This window comes from Electrona antarctica, assembly GCF_951216825.1.
Source record: "Electrona antarctica genome assembly, chromosome: 22".
In the NCBI taxonomy this organism is placed as follows: Eukaryota; Metazoa; Chordata; class Actinopteri; order Myctophiformes; family Myctophidae; genus Electrona; species Electrona antarctica.
Genome location: NC_136805.1, coordinates 38920523 through 38943994, shown reverse-complemented (window position 1 = coordinate 38943994; position 23472 = coordinate 38920523). Strand labels below are relative to the sequence as shown.

Here is a 23472-nt window from a genome sequence, read left to right as displayed (position 1 = left end):
AGGCAGCACAGCAGTAGAGTTACAGAAACAGAGTAAGAAACTGTTGCACGCAACAATACAAAAGTGAGAAGAGGCACCGTCAAAATGAACAACAAATATACAATATACTAGTATACCCTAATACAACTGTCGAGACGAGACAAATCTACTGTCATCACCAGTATGGCTGACACAGTACAAATACATGTACATCATCCCATATACAAATGAACACCAAATAAAAACGGCACCGTTCTGCAAAGTAGCCTAAATAAGCCAATAAAACAATTAAACTAGTAGACAGTTTCAAAGTAAAGTCAAAGTCAAAGTCGTACGATTTGTCACACACGTCACCGCAGTGAAATTTGTTCTCCGCATTTGACCCCATCTCTTGGAGCGGTGAGCCGCAGCCAAGTAGCGGTGAGCTGCAGCCGTGCCGCGCTCGGGAATCATTTCACCTCCCAGTTTCAGGGAGGACACTCTAACCACAAGGCCACTGTCTGGTCAGCAAAATACACAATGTGACTGATGTAACATTTCATGTAAGTGCCGCAGCTTGCTCTAGCCTCTAGGTAATATGCACATGTCATGCTGATAGATAGACTGTCCTTTTTATTGTAGTTTGATCGATTTTCAGAGGAAAATAATATAAGCCTTGCTGAGCCATGAGGGCCTGAGGCCCATAGGGGCAGGAGCCTATTTCCTGTTTGCTTGATGTACAAGTACACCCCCTGGACATGACATATAGTATGTCGCAGGGTCTTACCCCCAATCCAACCCTTGATGCTGAGTGCCAAGTAGGGCGGACACTCACACCACAAGGCCACTGAGCTGGCATTGCTTTTTATTGTAGTTTGATCGATTTTCAGAGGAAAATAAATAAGCTATGCTCGTTAAAATAAACTATGCTGTTTAACTCCTGCAAGGCAGAGCAGAGATCAAAGGGAGAGAGCTCCGCCCATGACTAATTAATTAACGACTCGTTATAAGTATACCTGGCAGGCTTTAACCAATTTTGGGCGGGAACCCCTTTTGGTGTTAGCATTATGTTATGCTTTAGCTATTGAAAAATAGCAGATCTACAAGCTCATAGCGCGCCACCGAGTGGCGCGCTACGAGCTTGTAGGTCTGCTATTTTTGAAAAATCGAAGAACGACTGACATAGAAACATAGCTTTTTCAGAAAACTGTCTGGATGTAGAAGACATTTTTAGAATCTGATCTCAGGTCAAAATGGGTTAATTTCATACACAATCTAATCTATGCACAGTAATGATACTTGCATGCATGCAAATGACAAATCCGTATGAGAACTCAGTACACATCTACGGTAGATTAATCGAAAGAAATACATTATATATAATGTATTTTTTCCCTTATTAATCAATCGATCATAACTGGGCTAGCCAATCAAATGCCCTTGCCCGGCCCCCCCTATAAAATAGCCACTGACAACTATAGTCTGCACTATGCAGGAAAAAAAAAAAACAGGGAAGAGGACAGATCCCCTTATCCTAGTGTAGTGAAGGAAGAATGATGAGGAGAACAGTTGGGCTATCAGCAGGGCAGCGAGGGGGGGATGGGAGAGAGAGAGAGAGAGAGAGAGAGAGAAAGAGAGAGAGAGAGAGGGGACAGAACAAGTGTGGAATCCAGAATTAGAATACAGTATTGGTGCTTGAATTATTAAAAAGTCCCATGAGCCTAGTAGTGTAATATATCTGCTTGACACAAAGACACGTGGCCTGCGTTGGGACACGGACAGTAATCGTTACAGTAATAGTCTAGCAGCAGTGGCATTTAATCATGGCCACCGACATCAGTGAGCTGCCATCTTGGCATAGCGTGCAGCGCTACAGTCTATTATTATATCTCTGCTGTTGGGAGGAAACCCAACAAGCAGTTGAGAGCTTGTAGATCAGCTATTTTCAGGGCGCAACCCAGCACTCTTTAGCTAGTGGAGATGTGGTGTACGACATGGATTTCGAAACAAATTTGTTCAACACAATTATCCTGAATGCAGACTTTGGGTATGGCATGGAAAGGAAAGGAAAGGAGGGGCATGTGCATTTCTTTCACCATAGTAAGATAAAGATAAAGATAAAGAAAACTTCATTGTCCATTAAATTGACATAAAATGGAAATTCGTCTTTGGCACACCGGCAGTCAGTTACAACAATAAAACATTACAAAAAATACACAGATGCATTAAAATACTATATAAAATGCATTCACATTAACACAACAACAGTGATGAGCAGTGGTGATTAGACTATTTAAACATTTTCTTATTTAAAATGTCCACAGCAGTTGGCACAAACAAAGTTTTGTAACCCTTCTTTTTTGCTAATTTTGCGCTAAGCCTCCTGCCAGATGGCAACAAGTCAAATTCAGAGTGAAGAGGATGGGTAGAATCATTGTAAATCTGAATTGCTTAAATTGCGTAAATTGCGTAAATCCTGCATTCGTGGTCTGGAAAGGGCAGTTGTTTCACAGACGGGTAAAAGCCCCACACACCCAGACAAGCACATGGAATTGTAGGAGTTGATGAACACTGATGAAGGCTGGATAGCCGAAACGTCTGTCATTCCATCATGCAAGAATAAAAACTGAAACGCATAGTCTTGGTGTACCTGTATTTCTATAATATGATTTGAATGGGTAACGCACCATGAGTCAGAGCGTCACTGGAAAGGTTATCTAGGAGTTGAGGAAGTATACATTTAGTTTGACTTGGTTCCACAGATACATATTGTGGAAATAGCTGGAGGTTGTAGATCAGCTATTTTCACAATTTTGTTCCCCTTTCTTTCTTATATTATTTGACAATTTTGGCCAATGTTTGACCAGTTTTTATAGTATAGTTTGTTGGTTAAATGTTATGCTGTCTTTTTTTCCCCTACTTTTTCCCCTATATTGGTTATTAAAAGTCCTTAAATTGTCACATTACTGTCACCTGGAGGTTTAGGATAATGCGGAAAGATTTATAAAAATTACACACTCGCCCAATAGAGGGTATGCGCATGCATAAAGTGAATGGCAGATCGAGTGGCAAATCGAGTGGCAAAGTGAATTTAATGTTGTTTAAAGTCATTTAATGCAATCAAATATGACTTTTCTGTTTGGATGTAGGGGCTGTCGAGGCCAGAAAGTAGTTTTTTTGCCACTCGGTAGGCGTTCCCGCATAACTTCCAGGTATGATGATGATGATGTCACACGCATACTCTCTATTGTAAACAAAAGTGAAAATCTCCTTATTTGCATGTGTGTAATATATACGACATCGAAATTAAGTCATGCGTTTCCGTATAGCGCTGTCATCATCAATGAAAAGTAAAATGATGTGTCTGACTCATATGGCACTGTGGCGCGTGACATCGGCATTATCATAATGACTGTATATGCATATGACAATGTGGTCTCTGACTAGAGACAGCGTTGCGTCGCTATCAACAGCTGACTCATCATACACATGACACCGAGGCAGATGGAGACATCAGGGGCTTGTAATGGAGTCTGAAGCCAGACCGTAAACACGCAAGTGTTCATTTTGTTGGTGTGTGAAAAAAAAAGTGGGAATAATTTTTAGACGTGCTATAACTTTTTGGGGATTTATTTTTCAATGCCTACTTTTTGTATGCTGGAGTTTGGGTCTAGTATTCTACTGAAAACCATGGCTGATGTGCAACCTCTTTTCTCAACCAGGTCGCAGTGAGTTAGCCTTTCATTAGCACGTGAATGCTGGCATGCGGCTCACTGTGATCCACACGCTGACCCTGTCCTCTCCCCACGGACACTCTGGTCAATCCCGGCCTAGTCTAATGCATGCACAGAATGAATGGCGGCTAAACCTGATGCATGAGGTCAGTCCGTTGCTCTCCCCAGGTGGGCAGAGGGAGTGTAGTATAGAGTAGTAGTGCCCAGGATTACATAGATAATTGACACTGGGTGGGGAAAAAAATGGGTTGCAAAATTGTGGGATAAAAAGTATTTTTTTTTTGTTGAGAATGACAGCTCAAACACGCACACACAACACTCGCACGCACAACATGGTTCTCAACCGACTGTTTGGGAAACACTGGTCTATATACACTGGTGGTTCTCAACCTTTTCAGGCCCCTTTTGACCCGTCAAAAGAATCATATTATTTGAACTGGGGATTCCCCCACCCTGACAAGCAATTGGAATGTAAGAGCGCACGCACGCACGCACGCACGCACGCACGCACGCCCGCACGCACGCACACACTCACACACTCACACACTCACACACTCACACACACACACACACACACACACACACACACATAATCACTCGTAGCAGCGGCGGCTCTTGCCCCCAGGCTGTGATGGTATGCGGTAATTACCAATAATCTGTCACACATCGACATCACACACATCACAGTACAGTCGACGATGCAGCAAAAACCCCTCGGATGCTTTGCATTTCATTCATTCATGCACGTGTACTGTACATCCTAACGAGTATCAATCAAACGATGAAATATTCATCGGCACGCCTGTCGTCGGATCCTCTGGACCGTGGCATGCAATATGGTTGTGGTTGGCCCCGGCCCTTGTCAGGCCACTTAATTAACTTAATGCGATGCAGCTGATAATAGCTCTTTAGGGATGGAGTCGGCGGAGAGAGGCGCCACACGGGATTCGGAATGTCACCGGTGTCGGTGTCGAAGGGTCCTTGAGCAAGATACTTAACCCATTCTGGGCGGGAACCCCGTTTGGTGTTTTTAAAACACCATTGAAAAATAGCAAAATACAAGCTTGTAGATCTGCTGTTTTTGAATAATCGTGAAAATGTGGCCAAATCTTTGAATTTCTTTCACAAGGAAAGTTTTTAACTCAAATCTTTGCTTCTGGGGGGTGCCTGGAACTACATATTTTCAGTTGGGAGTCCACGGCCAAATACAGATAATTATGGGGGTCCTTGACATGAAAAAGGTTGAGCACCACTGAGTAGTAGCCTCGGAAACCCAGACGTTTTTATTTCCAGGGAGAACTAAAAAAGTCTGGGACCGAGTCCACTTCAATTCGGCATAGAGTAGCGCAAACGTCAATCACTCTCTACTGATTTCTGACCTTTGTTAAATTGACGCACACACGCACGCACACACACACACACACACACACACACACACACACACACACACACACACACACACACACACACACACACACACACACACACACACACACACACACACACACACACACACACACACACAGACACACTCGGACACTCCTCTCTCTCTCTGTCGCTTTAATCTAGACGCAGGCTACTGACATAGAAACAGGTTTTTCAGAAAACGGTCAGGATTTAGAAGACATTTGTGGAATCGTCCTCAGGTCTAAATGGGTTAAAAACCCCTAAAGGTCCTTTCAAACGGGCAGCGATTAACACGCCTAGTTAATTCATTTTCTATCACAGGGGTTCTCAACCCGTGGGTCGCGACCCCTCGGGGGGTCGCCAAATTATTTTAGGGGTCCCCAAATTATTTTCAAAAAAAAATAAATAATAAATGATTTTTTTTTTAATTTTTTTTTTCACGATTTTTTAAAAATAGCAGACCTACAAGCTCGTAGCGCGCCACTCGGTGGCGCGCTATGAGCTTGTAGATCTGCTATTTTTCAATAGCTAAATTATAACAATGCTTAAAACACCAAAAGGGGTTCCCGCCCAAAATGGTTTAAGGTTATTGTAGCAGTCAATTTATATTGGGGGTCGGGAGGGGGCGGGGCGGGGGTCCCGAGACGTTGCCAAAGCATTTCCGGGGGTCCCCGGCCAAAAACGTTGAGAACCCCTGCATGGCCTAGTTAATTCATTTTCAATCAGACCTGCGTTTTTTTCCCCTGAAATGCGTGGAGAAGTCGAGGGGCAATAAGGGAAGCGTATTTACGCGGGCCCGGTCCCGTGAAAGTGTTGCACGCGTGCTATAGTTTCGTGCACACGCCCGCGACTGACCAGACCTGGATTCTGTTGAGGTTTTTTCTTTTTTTTTACGCTTGCGTTGTCGCGCCCCTCTCGAGCAGACCTGCCGTTGATCCAGGCGACGATGTCTGCATTAACCCATTCATGGACGGGAACCCCTTTTGGTGTTTTAAGCATTATGTTAGACTTTAGCTATTGAAAAATAGTGAAAATGTGGCGCACATCTTTGAATGTATATATTCTTTCAGAGCGAACGTTTTGAACTCATATCTTTGCTTCTGGGGGGGGGGGGGTCCCTGGAACAACATATTTTCAGATGGGGGTCGGCGGCCAATTACATATAATTCTAGGGGTCCTTGACAGGAAATAGTTTGAGAACTACTGACATAGAAACATGGGTTTTTCAAAAAACTGTCAGGATTTAGAAGACATTTTGTAGAATGGGGATCGATGCCTGTCTGAAAGTACTCAGTGCTTAACATGGTGCCGTGGTGTTGACCACGTTCTACCAGGGCTGCATGGTAGAAAGTCACACTAGTGAGTACATTTTATTTTTATTTTATAAAATTACATTTCAAAATTTGCGGGAATAGCCGTTTTAACCACTTTCACGCGATAATGTCAATTTGATCTACAGGCTTTAGAATGTGTCATATTTATTTTGAAAAAATATTAACTATATACACAAATCTGGTCCCTGGCAGAAAATATTTTCAGATGAGGGTCCGCGGCCAAATACATTTTAATTCCGGGGGTCCTTGACATGATGAGGTCGTCTCTAGAGAAAAAAATATCCCTTAACTCTCAAGTTGTGTGTTACAGTTGCTGTAGAACTGAGTCACAATAACGAGGTTGCATGAACGACCTTGTATCAGTTTTCAAGCAAAAAAAGACAATAATGACTTGTGTGTGTGTGTGTGTGTGTGTGGGGGGGGGGGGTGCGTGTGCGTGTGCGTTTGTGTATGGGAGTGTGCATCAAGCTCCTTTGTGTGTTGCATGTCACGCATTGGAATGGTTTGCATAATTGTTTTGCATACAGTATATATGGCACTGGTTCTCAGCGTGGGGTCTGGCAACACCCAGGGTCTGGCAACACCCAGTGTTTGGCAACACCCAGGCGGGGTCCCTAGGGATACACAGCTAAGAAAAAGTTCAAGTTTGGAAACACACAAGGCATTAAGAACTAAATCTATAGGCAAATACCTTGTTAAAAAGATGCAACACCCTCATCAGTGCATGTGCCCCAGGTGAGAACCACTGCTCTAAGTGGGTGTCTGAAAGGCCCCGGGGCAGAGGAGTGGGCAGGGTTTATTTGTCTAATAAGATTCTGTAGTGTTGGATTTGCTTTTGTTTAGGGAGCGACGATCAATACAGCTCATTATAGGGCTGGACGTATGACCCAAAACACACAGCACTGGAGAACTAACAAGCTGCTGAGAGAGAGAGAGAGAGAGAGAGAGAGAGTGTGATTGTGTGTGTGAGTGAGTGAGTGAGTGAGTGAGTGAGTGAGTGAGTGAGAGAGAGAGGAGTATTACCCTTTTCTCGCTTACTGTAAATCACTCTGAATTAATTCGTAATTGTAATTTGTAGAAACACATACAGAGGAATTACTTTTAAACACGTTTGAAGAAAAAAATAATAAGAAAATCACACTTGTGTGAAGTTAGCGGCGCCTTTAAGCCCTAACCACACCATAAAGGGTCACCATGCAACTCCTTGGGTCCAAACGGTTGCAACTAGTTAACACTAAAACCGCCTCGACCCTTTGGTGTGGTTTGGGGCCATCACTAGGGTCAACGTGGGTCAACGTGCAACAAGACATATCACAACGCAGGGACAACGCTAAATCCGTCTTGACCCTTTGGTGTGGTTAGGGTTTTAGTCACGATGATGAAGTCGTCAAGTGTCATCGAAGTTCCGTAAAAATAGTCCATAGACTTGGCTGCCACTACGTCATAGCGTACTGTGTCTCCCACTACGGGGGGCACACACACACAAAGCCACGCTTTGGAGCGTAATTGTAGAAACACTGTACATATAGGCTATACACTGTATACATTTTAGACACTTTCGAAAAAAATAAAAACAAATTATAGCCGATGTGTAAATTGCAGAAAATGTGTACAGTACATACAAACAGAGCATGTGTACATACAAACAGAGCAATTAACTTTAAACACTTTTGAAAAACAACTGCTATCTGTGCACAACCTTACAAAAGCTCCAAGCTAACCTATATCCTGGATGTATATAGGCCAACGATTTCTGACAGCAAATGCACAATTCGTATGGTTTTGCAATATCCCTCAGTTGCAATGTCAATACCTCTGTGTACTGTACACATCATTTCTATTCCATTTTCAATTACTCACTCAACAGTTCTCCTGCAGTGTTACTTAAGGGGGAGGAGGAGGTACAGTATATAGGTGTCTGGTTGACAGTTCAAAGGTATAGGGTGAACATTGTCCCTGAGGACCATCCCTGAGTCATGGCTATCAGCTGTTTGGTCAGCGAGGTGTGGAGACCCCCTGGACCTCATCACTATGTCTCACACAGGGAAACATGTGTGCGCACGCACGCACGCACGCACGCACGCACGCACGCACGTGACACAACACGAATGTAAAGTGTTGTCAAACAAGTCTATCAAGCTAATGACTACTAGTTGTGTAAAACTGTGTTAAAATCGATTCAAAATCGATTCATAATTTTCAAAAAATTATTTTCGCAAAAAAAGAAGAAAGAACAGTTACAGGAGTTTTTACTATATGGTGTGATATCATGTGAAATGTACAGTAGGCTTACCAAAATCACAGTGAACATTATTAGCCCGCGGGGAGCCAGTCGCCCAAACTTTGAGAGGACCTGTGATGTCATGACATACTTCATGTCTCTCTCTCTCTCACACACACACACACACACACACACACACACACACACACACACACACACACACACACACACACACACACACACACACACACACACACACACAGTGTGGTCGGGCTGCTTTCAGCACATGTGGGTCGAGTCTTGGAAAGAATCTCCTGGTTAGTCTGAGAGTCTTGAGAGAGAGCATAGCCAGCCAGCCATGGCAGCCGTCTCAGGGGCAGCAGCAGAAAGTGCAGTGGAAGCGTCTTTGAGTACCTTGAAAAGTGCTGTATAATTATTATTATTACATTTTTTACTGAGCAGCAAAATAGCAGATCTACTAGACAGGGCAAAAAAAAGAAAAAAAAGCTTTTGCCCTGTCTATACAAGCCGAGCTTTGGGATCAGCTATTTTCAAATGGTTGCAATGTATTTATGGCTGAAGTGGATAGTGTGTTTAATAATAATAATAATAATAATAATAATAATAACTAGATAAAGTGCCTCTCGGGGCACACAGGTCTCCACCAAGGCAGGTCAGGTTGTGGCCTCCTGGTGGCGCTATAATAGGCAATTGTGAAAGGGGTGCCATTTCTTCTTACGAAGATTTGGATGATCTTACGCAATTGGATGCATTTTGTTCCAAAAATGTGTTTTGCAAAAGTCCACCTGTTGGTGGCGCTATAGCAGGCCAAAGTGAAAAGGGTGGGATATATTCCTCAGCCTAGGACAGTCTGTGAACGATTTCACGTAAATTGCACGCTGCGTTCATGATTTGAGGCCAAGCCAATGTTAGCCAATTAGGATGGAATATGAAATATTGGACAGATCCGCCTTGAACACATGACTATAGAGATACTGTGTAACGATTTGCGGGATTTTTGGACAGAATCTGGAGGAGTAATATCCAAAAATGTGTTTTACAAAAGTCAGCCTCTTGGTGGCGCTATAACAGGCCGTTCAGGACATTTTGGGGCAGAGGTTCATCGTTCGCTATAGGAAGTGTATGTGCAAAATTTGGCATCGACCGGGTTAAGATTCGAGTGCCAACCCTAACGAGCAAATGTTTGAAACCCGAATGTTCAGGGACAGCGTTCACACACACACACACACACACACACACACACACACACACACACACACACACACACACACACACACACACACACACACACACACACACACACACACACACACACACACACACACACAGACGGACGGAGTGCAAAAAATAAATCTCCCCCCATGCCTTCGGCCTGGTGGAGACAATAAGAGTAAAAGAAAGTACTGAATGTGCCAACTTACTTTCTCCCACTGAGAAATAGTGAGCAGCCAGAGCAGGGCTCATGATGAGCCTATACAGTATAGTAGCACAATACATTTCATGCATGCTTCCCCTGGCACTACCGTTAATTATGCACAAAGGCAGCTGGCGCTGTCCCCAAACGGTATCTTACGGCCGCACTACCTGCTGTACATTATGCCAACTCCCGTCATTTGTACCTGGCATGTTCTTGCCCGCTATATCCCTAAAATTGCTATCTTTCATGGCCACACACGCTTGGGAAAGTGCAGAGCGGATTAGAAAATGTCAAGTCTGTTTGGTGGAGCGCGCCTTGGGAGTCGGGAGCCGGGCGCACAGCATTCAGAGCGTCTCCCTCCTCACTCCTACGTTCTCAGTGTTTTCTTCAGCCGATGCGAGTGTGTTGTGTGTGTGTTTGTTATATTATTATTGTGTTTCTATAAGATGAGTCTATTCAAAGAAGATAATGATTTGTGCCACCATTCTCCGAATTCCAAAATACACATGCTGTGCTCAGAGTTGCTATTGGGGGACGTCAACTCATTTTGTTGTTGTTGTTTTTGTTGTTGTCTTTTTACATTAACCTGTCCTCAACCAGACAGTGGCCTGCTGTCTGGTTGAGTGTCCGCCCCGAAACTGGGAGGTCGGGGGTTCGATCCCCGGCCGGGTCATCACACAAAAGACTGTAAAAATGGGACCCAATGCCTCCCTCCTTGGCACTCAGCATCAATGGGTTGGATTGGGGGTCAAATCAACTAATGATTCCTGAGCGCGGCGCATGCTGCGGCTCACCGCTCCAAGAGATGGGGTCAAATACGGAGAACAAATTTCAACGTGCGGTAACGTGTGACTAATCGTACGACTTTGACTTTGACCTCTTCAACTATATAGCATCCCTATTCTGAAGGGAATATTAGTCAAAACAGACGATCTACAAGTTTGAGTTTAATTATTGAGGGTTGAAGTGGTTAAACGTCTGAAAATATGCATTGACATGCATAACAAAAATACATTGATTGACGCAACACTCATGACAGTGTTGTCAAACAAGTCTACCAAGCTAATGTTGACGTCTTAATGTCAGGGGTGTCGATTCAAATTCAAAATCGCGATTTTCATTATAAACAATTGAAAATCAAAATTAAATTTGAAAAAAAGAAGAAAAAAAAGGTTTTTTTTTTTACTATGGTGTTTGTGATATGAAATGTAAGCTTGGAAGGAGGTGTTTCATTGGCCCTGCAACCTGCACTGTCGAGGTGTGTGTAATTAAGTATATGCTATGAAATGTAAACTTACCATAATCACAGTAAACATGACATACTGTAGCAGAAGATTCACAGCCCTATACAGTAGCCTACTTAACGTGCAGCTGTTGCCTTATAGGGTGAGAAGCGTGTAGTGGATTGATGGTGCATCGTTGTGGGACTCCAGCTAGTGCTGAATAGTGCAGCTGGGGGCTGGGAGGATTTGCCTGAGGCAGCGTGATTAATTTGATGATTGATTGATTGATTATTTCATTTGACTTCAGTCTATTACAGAGACCCTGCAGGCCTAATGGGATTTTAAGGCAGTATTTTTAGGTATCGGATTCAAGAAATGTACATAAACAAACATCAGCAGTAGCTATGTATATAGCTGAGTGGGCTGAGGCTGAGAGAGAGAGAGAGAGGCCATCTGGGAATCATTAGGTCTCTGGTTAGCCCACTGGTGTGTCCAGTCTGTGTCCCTGACCAAGAAACATGAACCCTATTCCAGGGACGTGCACAGATAGACATGAAAGGGGGGCTTCAGCCCCTGCCCTTTTACCCCGTCTGTAGAACAACTGCCCTTCTCCAGACCACGAATGCAGCATTTACTACATGGTGAAAGAAATACAAATGCCACTCCTTTCCAGGATAATTGCTTTTTTTCCCTGAAGTCTCCTGAACTTTGAACACAGTATTTTTGCATTGAACAAATTTGTGTCGAAATCCATGTCGTACACGCCGCATCTCCACTAGCTTAACACCCTCCGCGCCATTGCCAAAGTCATTTTTCAATTGAAGCCTAATTTTGATACTAACGCTTACCGCCATTACCTTTGTCAATTGCCCTTTTATAGTGCATTAATTCGATCAAGCTATAATGCTACTTACGTTAGCATCGGGTAGCTAGCTGTTGTTGTCACAAGACTCTGTCGCCCATCTTAGATCATCGGCACCATAAGAATCCATTCTATCCCTTTCTTTCAATCGCCTGTATCTCCTATTCCTTGTCCCAGATGGCATTTTTGGTCAAAACAACGTTTCTTTGACGGCACAGAGCTGACGATGTAGAGCTCTCCAGAGCGCCGGTCTGGATTCAGATTGTAAACAAGGCCTGCCCAGCTCCGTGTAAATCCCAAGGTTATGACTACTGCTCACGGACCGGAAATGGCGGCTTTTGAAAATAAGAGCTCAAATTAAAAAAATGCTGTCGTGAATTAGATCCTAATTTTTCAATAAATGCTAGCGGGCTAAGTGTTAAGAGTGCTGGGTTGCGCCCCGAAAATAGCAGATCTACAAGCTCTCAACGCGTCCAAACGTGCCCTCTTACGGGATTTCAGCCCCTGCCTCTCTAACACTCTCTGCACGTCCCTGAACCCTGCACTGCTCCACAGAGGCTGTATCTATGAACGGTGCCCGCATGCACTGCTCCGAGGAGGAGGTGAAAACAATGTGTCGTGAGCTTGTTTTTGGGCAGAGATTTTGGTGTATAGACAGAAAAGAAAGAGAGGTCCATGTGCGGAGCCAACCCCGTTTCCCATAGCTCTTGAGGGTTTAAGTGTTTGAAGGACTAGGGTTGGCTGAGAAGAAACCAAACTGTGAATGTGTGTATACGTAATGTGGTAGCCATAACAGCGCTTCGTTGTCTAACTACTAACGTGTGTGTGTGTGTGTGTGTGTGTGTGTGTGTGTGTGTGTGTGTGTGTGTGTGTGTGTGTGTGTGTGTGTGTGTGTGTGTGTGTGTGTGTGTGCGTGTCCGTGTGCGTGTGCGTGTGTGTCTGTTAAGAGGACGTGTGTTGATAAGCTTTGAAGCCAGGCCCCAGGCCTAATTTACACGTATTTACGTGCCGGTGTGTGTACAGCCGATCTACAAGCCCAAAAAGCAACATCAGGGCAAAGCGTTGTGAGCTTGTAGATCTACTGTAGGCTTTAATATGTTCCATGCGGGACACGATAGGAATCAGTCAATATAGTGTTTGTCGGTATGTGTTCCTCTGAGGTCCTGTTTTTATCTGTGTTTGCTCATCTGGAGACATGGTAAATGGCTCCTCTCTCTCTGTGTGTGTGTGTGTGTGTGTGTGTGTGTGCGTGCGTGCGTGCGTGCGTGCGTGCGTGCGTGCGTGCGTGCGTGCGTGCGTGCGTGCGCGCGTGCGCGCGTGCGCGCGTGCACGTGTGTATCAGTGATGGAAGAGGTACTGGCATGTTTTACTTAACCCTAAAACACTAAACATGCAGTGATTTTCACCCGAACGATTATATTTTTGCAATTTTCATAATGTTGCTGATGTCTGAGGTGGGCGGGTCTTTCAGTACGTTCATGATGCTCAGTGACATCATGTTGCTGATGTCTGAGGTGGGCGGGTCTTTCAGTACCTTCATGATGCTCAGTGACATCATAATGTTGCTGATGTCTGAGGTGGGCGGGTCTTTCAGTACCTTCATGATGCTCAGTGACATCATGTTGCTGATGTCTGAGGTGGGCGGGTCTTTCAGTAGCTTCATGATGCTCAGTGACATCATGTTGCTGATGTCTGAGGTGGGCGGGTCTTTCAGTACCTTCATGATGCTCAGTGACATCATAATGTTGCTGATGTCTGAGGTGGGCGGGTCTTTCAGTACCTTCATGATGCTCAGTGACATCATAATGTTGCTGATGTCTGAGGTGGGCGGGTCTTTCAGTACCTTCATGATGCTCAGTGACATCATAATGTTGCTGATGTCTGAATACTTTACATTGGGTAAAATATACCCGTGTTTAGTGATGGTGTAACAAAACAAATGTTTAGTGTTCTAGGTTTAAGTAAAAGTATCAATATTGCAATGTAGAAGTCCTCTGTTACAAGTAAAAGTCTGGAATTCAAACAAATCTTGAGTAAAAGTACAAAAGTATCAAAATGTACTTAAAGTACCAAAAGTAGAAAGTGCTCATTATGCAGAATTGTAGATTTGCTATATTCAATTGGTCGAAATGTATATAGTATCGAAATGTATTGGTCGAAATGTATAGTTGAAGTGGTTAATGTATGTTTTGAAATAATAATAAGTCGAAGTGCAGAAAACTGGAAATACTGTGGTAAAGTGAGACATGACCCAAAGCATTTCCGGGGGTGCCCCCCAAAAAATGGTTGAGGACCCCCTGCTTTACGGCACTGGTGCGTGGGCGGCGTGTGTGCTGCCGTGTGCGCGCGTACAGGCACGTGCAGACAGTGTTAGAGAGGCAGGGGCTGAAATCCCGTAAGAGAGCACTTTTAGCCCAAAATAGCGAAAATAGCAGATCTATACAAGCTCACAATGCGTCGCAGATCCGCTATTTCTGGGGCGCAACCCAGCATTATTTATCTACTGGAGATGTGGTGTAACGACATGGAACAAATTAGTTCAGGAGACTGAATTAGCCCTTCACTAAGTCCCTCCCCAACCCATCCTTGTCCAATAGGCACGTTAGCAGTGAAGAAAGCTTGACCTGCATAGCAACCATTGCTACACTATTTGGATTGGCATTGGACAATCGATTTTTGGGGTGGGATTTAGTGAAGGGCTAATTCTCCTGAATGCTGCCTTCCAGTATATGGCATGGAAAGGAGAGGAGTGGCATTTTGCATTTCTTTCACCATCAGTAAACGCTGCATTCGTGGTCTGGAGAGGGCAGTTGTTTTACAGCTGCCCTCTCTTTACCCCCAGGGTAAAAGGGCAGGGGCTGAAGGCCCCCCTTTGATATCTATGTGTGCACGTCCCTGCGCGACACGTGCGTGCGTCTGACCTGACCTTTCTCTCCGAAGATCCACCTCTTGTGCATGCTGGTGGTGAAGAAGATGGGAGCCTGGGTCACACACATCAGGAAGTCTGTGATGGCCAGGTTGATGATGAACATGTTGGCCGGGGTGCGCAGGGTCCGGCTCCTGTGCACGGCATGCACACGCGCACGCATGACACACACACACACACACACACACACACACACACACACACACACACACACACACACACACACACACACACACACACACACACACACACACACACACACAGTTTTTATTTGTTGTCGAAATTGCCAATTTAGTCTTAGTTTACTTTTTAGGCTTGGTTTTGTTTCGTTTTCATCTGTGAAAAAAGTTAAGTCGACAAAATTAACACGGCTTCTTTACCATAGAAATATATGGTAAGAAAAAAAAACCTTCTCCCTGATGTGGTACAGCCCAGAGTAATCTAGTAAGAGAGTGGCGACACCAGCGTTGACTCCCATCGTAACAATGGAACGCGGAAGCGTTGACTCCCATCGTAACAATGGAACGCGGAAGCGTTGACTCCCATCGTAACAATGGAACGCGGAAGCGTTGACTCCCATCGTAACAATGGAACGCGGAAGCGTTGACTCCCATCGTAACAATGGAACGCGGAAGTGCTCATTATGGGATAGTTCCAAATGTATGGAACTATTATATAGCCCATAAGCACCCGCTTTGCGACGAGATCAAAGCGTATCACCACTCTCTTACTATAGACTACTCTGGTACAGCCTATATAGGAACACAAGCTTCATGTGGTACAGTATAGCATATACAGGTACCTTACTATAGACTACTCTGGTGCAGCCTATAGGAACACAAGCTTCATGTGGTACAGTATAGCATATACAGGTACCTTACTATAGACTACTCTGGTGCAGCCTATAGGAACACAAGCTTCATGTGGTACAGTATAGCATATACAGGTACCTTACTATAGACTACTCTGGTGCAGCCTATAGGAACACAAGCTTCATGTGGTACAGTATATAGCCTACCTGCAGAAGGCATACATGACCAGGAAGTTGCCCACCATGCCGGTGATGCCCACCACCAGGATGACGACGCCGATGGTGTAGTGGGCGTGGGCCGGGACGTCCACCGTGGGGAAGGGGTGCCTGGGTACCATGGGAACCTGAGGGGGGGGGGGGGGGGGGGGGGAGAAGAAGGAGCGTGAGTGAGCACTGAGCAGCAGAGAAGTCATTTAGATGAGTTCTTGTGATGCTTAGTGAAGTGTAAATTGATTGTCATGGAGCTAGCGTCGCCGCGGGAAAGGTATAGACCCGAATAATTAGTAATTAAGCTTAACACACTCACACACACGTACTGTAGATACGCACAAACGTAGGCACGCGCGCACACACACACACACAAAGTTGAAAGTACGCACGCACAAATGCACGCGCACATACACAGACCAAGGTGTCCATTTTTATAAAAGAGGAGTAGGCCCTGCAAGCCATGCTAAGCCCTAAGTGTGACAGTGACATTAGACCACCTGTTACAACCATATAGAGGCTAAGGAGTAATACATACAGTAGACAGGTAACCAAAAAAGGTGTACATTTATTATTACTGACAAGTTGAGGTTTACAGAAACTTCATAGAAATGAGAAATGTCAATATACTGTAAGTATAGGTAAAGTGTATATCGTCGGGGAGGCCAAGGCCAAACGCAACAAACAAAACTCCACCCTACCTGAAAAGGAAAAGAGTTAAGCCGTCCAAAACAAAAATTACAATCTAAGCTCCCTAACTAAACGAAGTCAAGCAAATGGAGGTGGCAAATGGGCTGACGAGGAGCTTCTCCCAGGCTGGCTGATTGAGGATTGAGGCCCAGGTGTCTCCAGACACTAAGCCACTCCTCCAATCTACATTCCACCAATCACCATATAGGGCACTGAAATCACTCAGAGGATTAACATCTCAACCTGTGGGTCGCGACCCCTCGGGGTCCCGAGACATGGCCAAAGCAAGTTTATGTTGTAGTCTACTATTACTAAAAAACAATCTAAAATAAAGGGATTTAAGATCATAAAAGCTGGGCCTGGGTCCAATGCATTTCTGCCTACTTCCGGGTCCAGGACTTCGCCCTATGTGTTGTCCCCATTCTCAATAGAAGTCTATGTAGGAGAGCCGCCATTGGACTGGCCCCATGAAGTGAACAGAGTTTGCGTAACTCTGTCTTTACCATATGAGGCCACATAGGGCCATAAGACCACCAGAGATAAAGACACAGACGGACTGCACTGATCACACTGAAAGAAAGCGACATCTTGAGACGAGGCTTTGGACGACCGAGGAAATATAGTCGAACCATGTTGCCTTTCATTTGGGACGTGTCTTATGCTGAATTAACACCAGCAGTGCTCTGAGAAAGCACCGAGTTTCAATGCATCGTCTATGAAGAGGAGCGACTGCAACTTCTACAGGTTGATAGTCAAAGGTCAAAGTCATACGATTTGTCACACACGTTACGACAGTGAAATTTGTTCTCCGCATTTGACCCCATCTCTTGGAGCGGTGAGTTGCAGCCGTGCCGCGCTCGGGAACCATTTGATTAGTAGATTTGACGCCCTCAATCCAACCCTTTGATGCTGAGTGCCAAGCAGGGAGGCATTGGGTCCCATTTTTACAGTCTTTTGGTATGACCCGGCCGGGGATCGAACCCCCAACCTCCCAGTTTCAGGGCAGACACTCTAACCACAAGGCCACTGTCTGGTCAAGCTCAACTCTGGATAAGCTCAACTTTGATGCTTTGAGACACACAGCGATAAGCCAATCCGAAGCACGCTGCTGCATGTGCTCTGAACTAGGTGTGGAGTATTATAGGCCTTAATGTACCACGTAAGAAAAACACCCCAGTTATGGAAGAAATAACAATACTAAGTTTTAAACTAGTATTAGCTGTGGAATTAAGATTGAGCAACTACACTGCATGGCCTATATTTCTAAATCTGTATAAATCCTTCGCAAGCTGGCAGAGAGGAGCAGGACTGCCTGTTCTCCTCCTTCCCGCCTGTGATGCCAGCCAGACACAGCTGCTGCTGGCTTTGATCTGCTTGGAACACCTGAGCTCTCTCACTAGAATAGGGCACTGCGGTTCCCAAACAGTGGGCCGTGACCCGGCCACGGGTGGGTCGCGGGAGGTTTCAATTGGGTCGCGAAAATATTTTCTTTAGATGAAAAGAAAATTGCAACCATGCACATTCACTGGTCAGCTCGTCAAGTGGCCAGACCGTCCAGGGGCCTGTTCCACGAAACTTGATTAACTAATCCAGGATTTAGGACAAAACCAGGCTTTTTAAATCCTGGTCTTTACAGCCTGGTTTATTCTGTTCCACTAAAGCCAAGCGAGGCTTAGAATGGGCGGATTTATCGAGCCAGGATCATAAAGCCTGGCTGAATGCAGAGCCTGGCTTTTTGTTTCTAGACCTATTTGGTGGAACACAGATTTACTGATCCTTCTTCTTCATGGGGTATTATGGCAGTTTGCATCATTAATAGTTGCATTACTGCCCCCTTCTGTATATCTCAGTATCATTACTAATCTATTCAAGACTTACTGATACAAGGACTTAAGCTTCTAAAATAAATACTGCTGCTGTAATTAAAGAGAGAACATACTCTCAACAGTGGATAGACTGAATGATTACCCCAAAAATGTAGTTTACATTTTACCACTACTATTAACTTAAAACAGAATTCTTAATATTGTAAGCATAATGATATTGTCGCATTGTGATATTTGGCCATAACTCCCTCCTCTGAGGGAGCTACCTTTGGGGAAGGGGGTTGTTGTCCAGACAGGGGCCAGACTGGTGAACTGTGGGTCATGGGTTCAATAGTGGGTGAAACGTTACAATGGTAATATGTTGTAAAACAATGAGTAATGGTAATATTTTGTGGTTTTCACTTTTACAAAAAAAATATATAATATAATATAATATAATATAATATAATATAATATAATATAATATAATATAATATAATATAATATAATATAATATAATATAATATAATAATTCTTCTTAACCGTGCACCTATTCTGGGGAACATTCACCAAAAGCAGCTGATCTACAAGCTCACAAGCTGTCATGATGTTGTGCAGCCTATATATTTGTTTTTTTTTATTTTATATAGTGCTTAAATTAGTCCTTTAATGCAGACCGATAAAAATAAGGCAACATAAACCTATAATAATTGAATAAGTGTGGAAAACATCATTGGTTTGTAATCAGTTTGACTGCTTAATGAACAGTAAAGACATCAGGATTAGGTTAAACCTGGCTGTTAGCCTGGTCCGGAGCAGGCTAAATCCAAAGCATTAGTTTCCATGGTAACTAATGTAGCATCACTTTCATGAAACCGAATCAAGCCTCAACATATCCAGGTTAACTGGTTAAATTAATCTGGCAAGATTAACCAGCTTTCATGAAACCGGTTAATCGCTGATCCAGGATATATTAAGCCAGGATATCTGTTAAATCCCGGCTTAATCTCTAATCCAAGTTTCGTGGAACGGGCCCCAGGCCTGGTTCTGGTAATAGTCTCTCGTAATAGTGTCTTTTATGTGAAAGAACAGCTACTGATTAGGAATATTATTTGCACCTGTGCTGATTACCAATATCCCCTGCAGCACAACACACTTATTTAGAGTTTTACTTAGCCTTAGCTGTTTGTTTGTTTGTTTGTTTGTTTGTTTGTTTGTTTTGGCAGTTTCAGCACCCTCTGCTGGACATAAACGTGAACAAAATCACTGCAGTATGTCATTGCTGCCGGACAGAAACTTTGCATCTCCATTATTTCAATATTTTAACGACATGCAAAAGTAGGGAACACAGCAGATCTACAAGCCAACAACACGTCGCATCACGTCATACTGTGAGCTTGCAAATCAGCTATTTTGGATATTTTTGAGAATAATAAAATAAATAAGTTAAAGCTTACAAATCAGCTATTTTTTTAAATAATTCATTAAAGGACCACGTCACCACTTTTCAACTTCTCTTCCTATAATTGGTCCTAACTAATGTTCATGATAAAATACCACCATTTTTTCCTACTCAGTCTGTGTCTCATAGGAAGGCTGTGGGCAGTTCAGAAACCCGTCCACCAGTGACATCATCGATGGTGAATCCAAGCTAATAGAAACGGCAGGCTTTCTTTTCCTGAAAAGTTGCAATGCAAAAGTTGAAGCCATCGTTCTCACGATAATACAAATCTAAATATATTTTAAAACAAATCTTGTTTAAAAAAAAATCTGCCTAATGATGATGTCACTGGTGGACGGGTGTCCGAACTGCCCACAGCCCTCCTATGAGACACAGACTGAGTAGAAAAAAATGGTGGTGTTTTATCATGAACATTAGTGAGGACCAATTATATGAAGAGATGTTGAAAAGTGGTGAAGTGGTCCTTTAAAAGTGTAGGTTTATACCTAACCAATGAATGGTATTAACCATAGCTTGTGGCTGTGAATGATATCTATACAAGTCCATTGAACATTTTCATGAAAAGTACATTTGGTCTACCTTATACACATACGGATAGCCTCATTACAATAGATTTGCGTAGAAAGACACAGTTCCATGTCGCATGTTCTCATTACCGTAGAGCAGCAATCTGTATGAGATGTGCCGTATGCAAATTAAGATTATTCTATGTTATTATTAATGGTGTCATTAATTACAAGCTGTCATAATTAACAAACGGCTGCCTTATCACTGTGAGGCAGTGCAGTGTGTTAACGCATTAAAACCGGGAAAGAATCTGTGTTCTTTTAGATGTTGTAGCTAAATCATTTGACGAGAATGGAAGGCATGGAAAGCAAATAAACAAGCTCACAGCGCTTCACTTCGTGCCGTGCTATGAGCTTGTAGATCTGCGGTTTTCTTTTTTTTCTTTTTATCGTTTTTTTTTTGCAAATCTTTGAATATAAGCAAACATTTAACTAACATTTCTTTGCTTCCGGGGCAGGGGTCCCCTAACCTGACTCCGCCAGATGGGGCAGCAGAGAGTACACTGGGTTCCCCCCTCCTGCTCCCATCTGGGAACTCTCAGGCAGACTTGATGCCCGGCCACAAAACTGCCTGGCCAATCAGCGGCAGCTAGAGGCGGGATCAAGGCAGCACTGTGTATGCCTTGATCCCGCCTCTAGCTGCCGCTGATTGGCCAGGGACAAATAGGCTACATATGTTTGAGGGTCGTTGACATGAAAAGGGTTTAGCAGAAAACTGCTAGAAGACATTTTTTATTATCGGTCTCAGGTCTCAATGGCTTAATGTGTAACTGCAGAACTACTGTATGCCAATTATGCAGGTAAGTTGTCTTGTCTGTGAGCACCATGGTACCATACTGTACATACTGTATACCAGTATTGTTTTAACCCATTTTGGGCGGGAACCCCCTTTTGGTGTTTTAAAGCATTATGTTATACTTTAGCTATTGAAAAATAGCAGATCTACAAGCTCATAGCGCGCCACTCGGTGGCGCGCTATGAGCTTGTAGATCTGCTATTTTTGAAAAATCGTGAAATTGTGCCTCAAATCTTTGAATATATATTATTACAGAGTGAACATTTTAATTCAAATCTTTGCTTCTGGAGGGGGCGTGTGCACAACGCACACGCACACACATCAAAAGACTTTTGTCTTTTGTCTGCTGTATATGTCCTTCATATTTCATCTCTCGATAACAGCTTTATCAAACATGTTGAGGATGTGAAGCCGCCTGATGTAACAGTTACAAGGAGAATTTCACTTTAAAACACTTCTGGGCAAATAAGCTTATGTCTACTCTGGCTTTTTAATTTTTTTTATCTTCACAGATGCCCCCAAACTGTTTTCAAGTTGCTTTATTCAATATTTAATTTAGATATGTGATAAACCAGAGCAGACACGCCCCCTCCTACTGTACAGTATATATTAAAGCCCTTTCAACTTCAATCTCCAAGACACTGGCGGACACGTTTGAAACACGTCCCAGGCTGGTTCTGGTGGTGACTGATATTGTCCTAACTGGTTGGTACGAAGGACAAAAAAAGCAATTGAAAAGCATTTTTCAATTACTTTTTGTCTCTCTTCACTTTCAAATAACACAAACGTTGAAATGAAAGACACATATTCCAACCACTTCCGGAATGTATTTTGAATATAATATATAATTGAATATTTTCAAAATCAATTAGTCAATTCATCTTTGCAATGAATGTAGACAGGCTATAAAATGATAATAAGGCATAATATAAGACAATAAGGTAATACAGAATCGATGTTACATTGTACATGTTTATGCAGCAGTCAAAGGAAAGTGGCAAGTCAAATGAAACGGTAAATATTTGCCATGACACCAGAAGTTACTGCATTCAGTCACATACGATTCATTACTTTTATGTTTTATGTTTTATATATTATTTGGTGTATTTGGAGTATTTCACCCCTACTTAGATAATAGTATCGAGGACGCTATTCAAAAGTGCTCACATCATGTCAAGGACTGTCAAGGACTCAATGAAAAACATGGTTTTACACAAACAAATCAAGACAATAGAGTACAGAAGTCCTTGACGTCACTCGTTCATCCCCCCTGGCCCTGTGCCCTGGACGTTTTTTGTTCTATGGAGAATAACATTGGGGTCATCTTAAAATCGCCTCATATAAGCATTGTGGTCCATGGAGGCATTGTGTAATCCAACTGTCTCGGCGCTATTGTCAGAGCGGTGTCTGTATCGTTTTTTTTCAACCCCCGTTTGATGTGACGATGGGTGTGTCAGTCAGGCATTATTCGAGAAAACACGGGCGAGTGTCGCTAATCAGTGGTATTAACCCATTTTGACCTGAGATCAGATTCTAAAAATGTCTTCTACATCCTGACAGTTTTCTGAAAAAGCTATGTTTCTATGTCAGTCGTTCTTCGATTTTTCAAAAATAGCAGACCTACAAGTTTGTAGCGCGCCACTTGGTGGCGCGCTATGAGCTTGTAGATCTGCTATTTTTCAATAGCTAAAGCATAACATAATGCTAACACTTTTTTTTTCTATGGAGAATAACATTGGGGTCATCTTAAAATCGCCTCATATAAGCATTGTGGTCCATGGGGGCATTGTGTAATCCAACTGTCTCGGCGCTATTGTCAGAGCGGTGTCTGTATCGTAGTGACGATAGTCAGCAACTCATATTTGATGTTTCTGGCGAACATTTTAACTAATGCGGTGGCAGTAACATTGGTGATTTCATGCTGTCAGTTGATTCTTCATATCCATATGAATGAAACCGACGGGATCATTTGTTTATTTTTGGAACACAGTTCTTATTTGACGCAATATAACAAAAGTCTATAATTATATGG

At 43.3% G+C, this 23472-nt stretch overlaps 1 protein-coding gene across 1 annotated transcript in view; it reads right to left on the bottom strand.

Annotated features, from left to right (window-relative positions):
- The window catches only part of opn4b (opsin 4b), a gene marked incomplete at its 5' end in the record, with an annotated part of 70414 nt that extends 54162 nt beyond the window's left edge, over nucleotides 1-16252 (bottom strand). Inside the window, 2 exons of the mRNA XM_079492122.1 lie at nucleotides 15104-15237; nucleotides 16122-16252. Of these exons, the coding sequence (XP_079348248.1) occupies nucleotides 15104-15237; nucleotides 16122-16252 (265 nt within the window). The remainder of the gene's footprint in view (nucleotides 1-15103; nucleotides 15238-16121) is intronic.
- Nucleotides 16253-23472: the final 7220 nt, after the last annotated feature.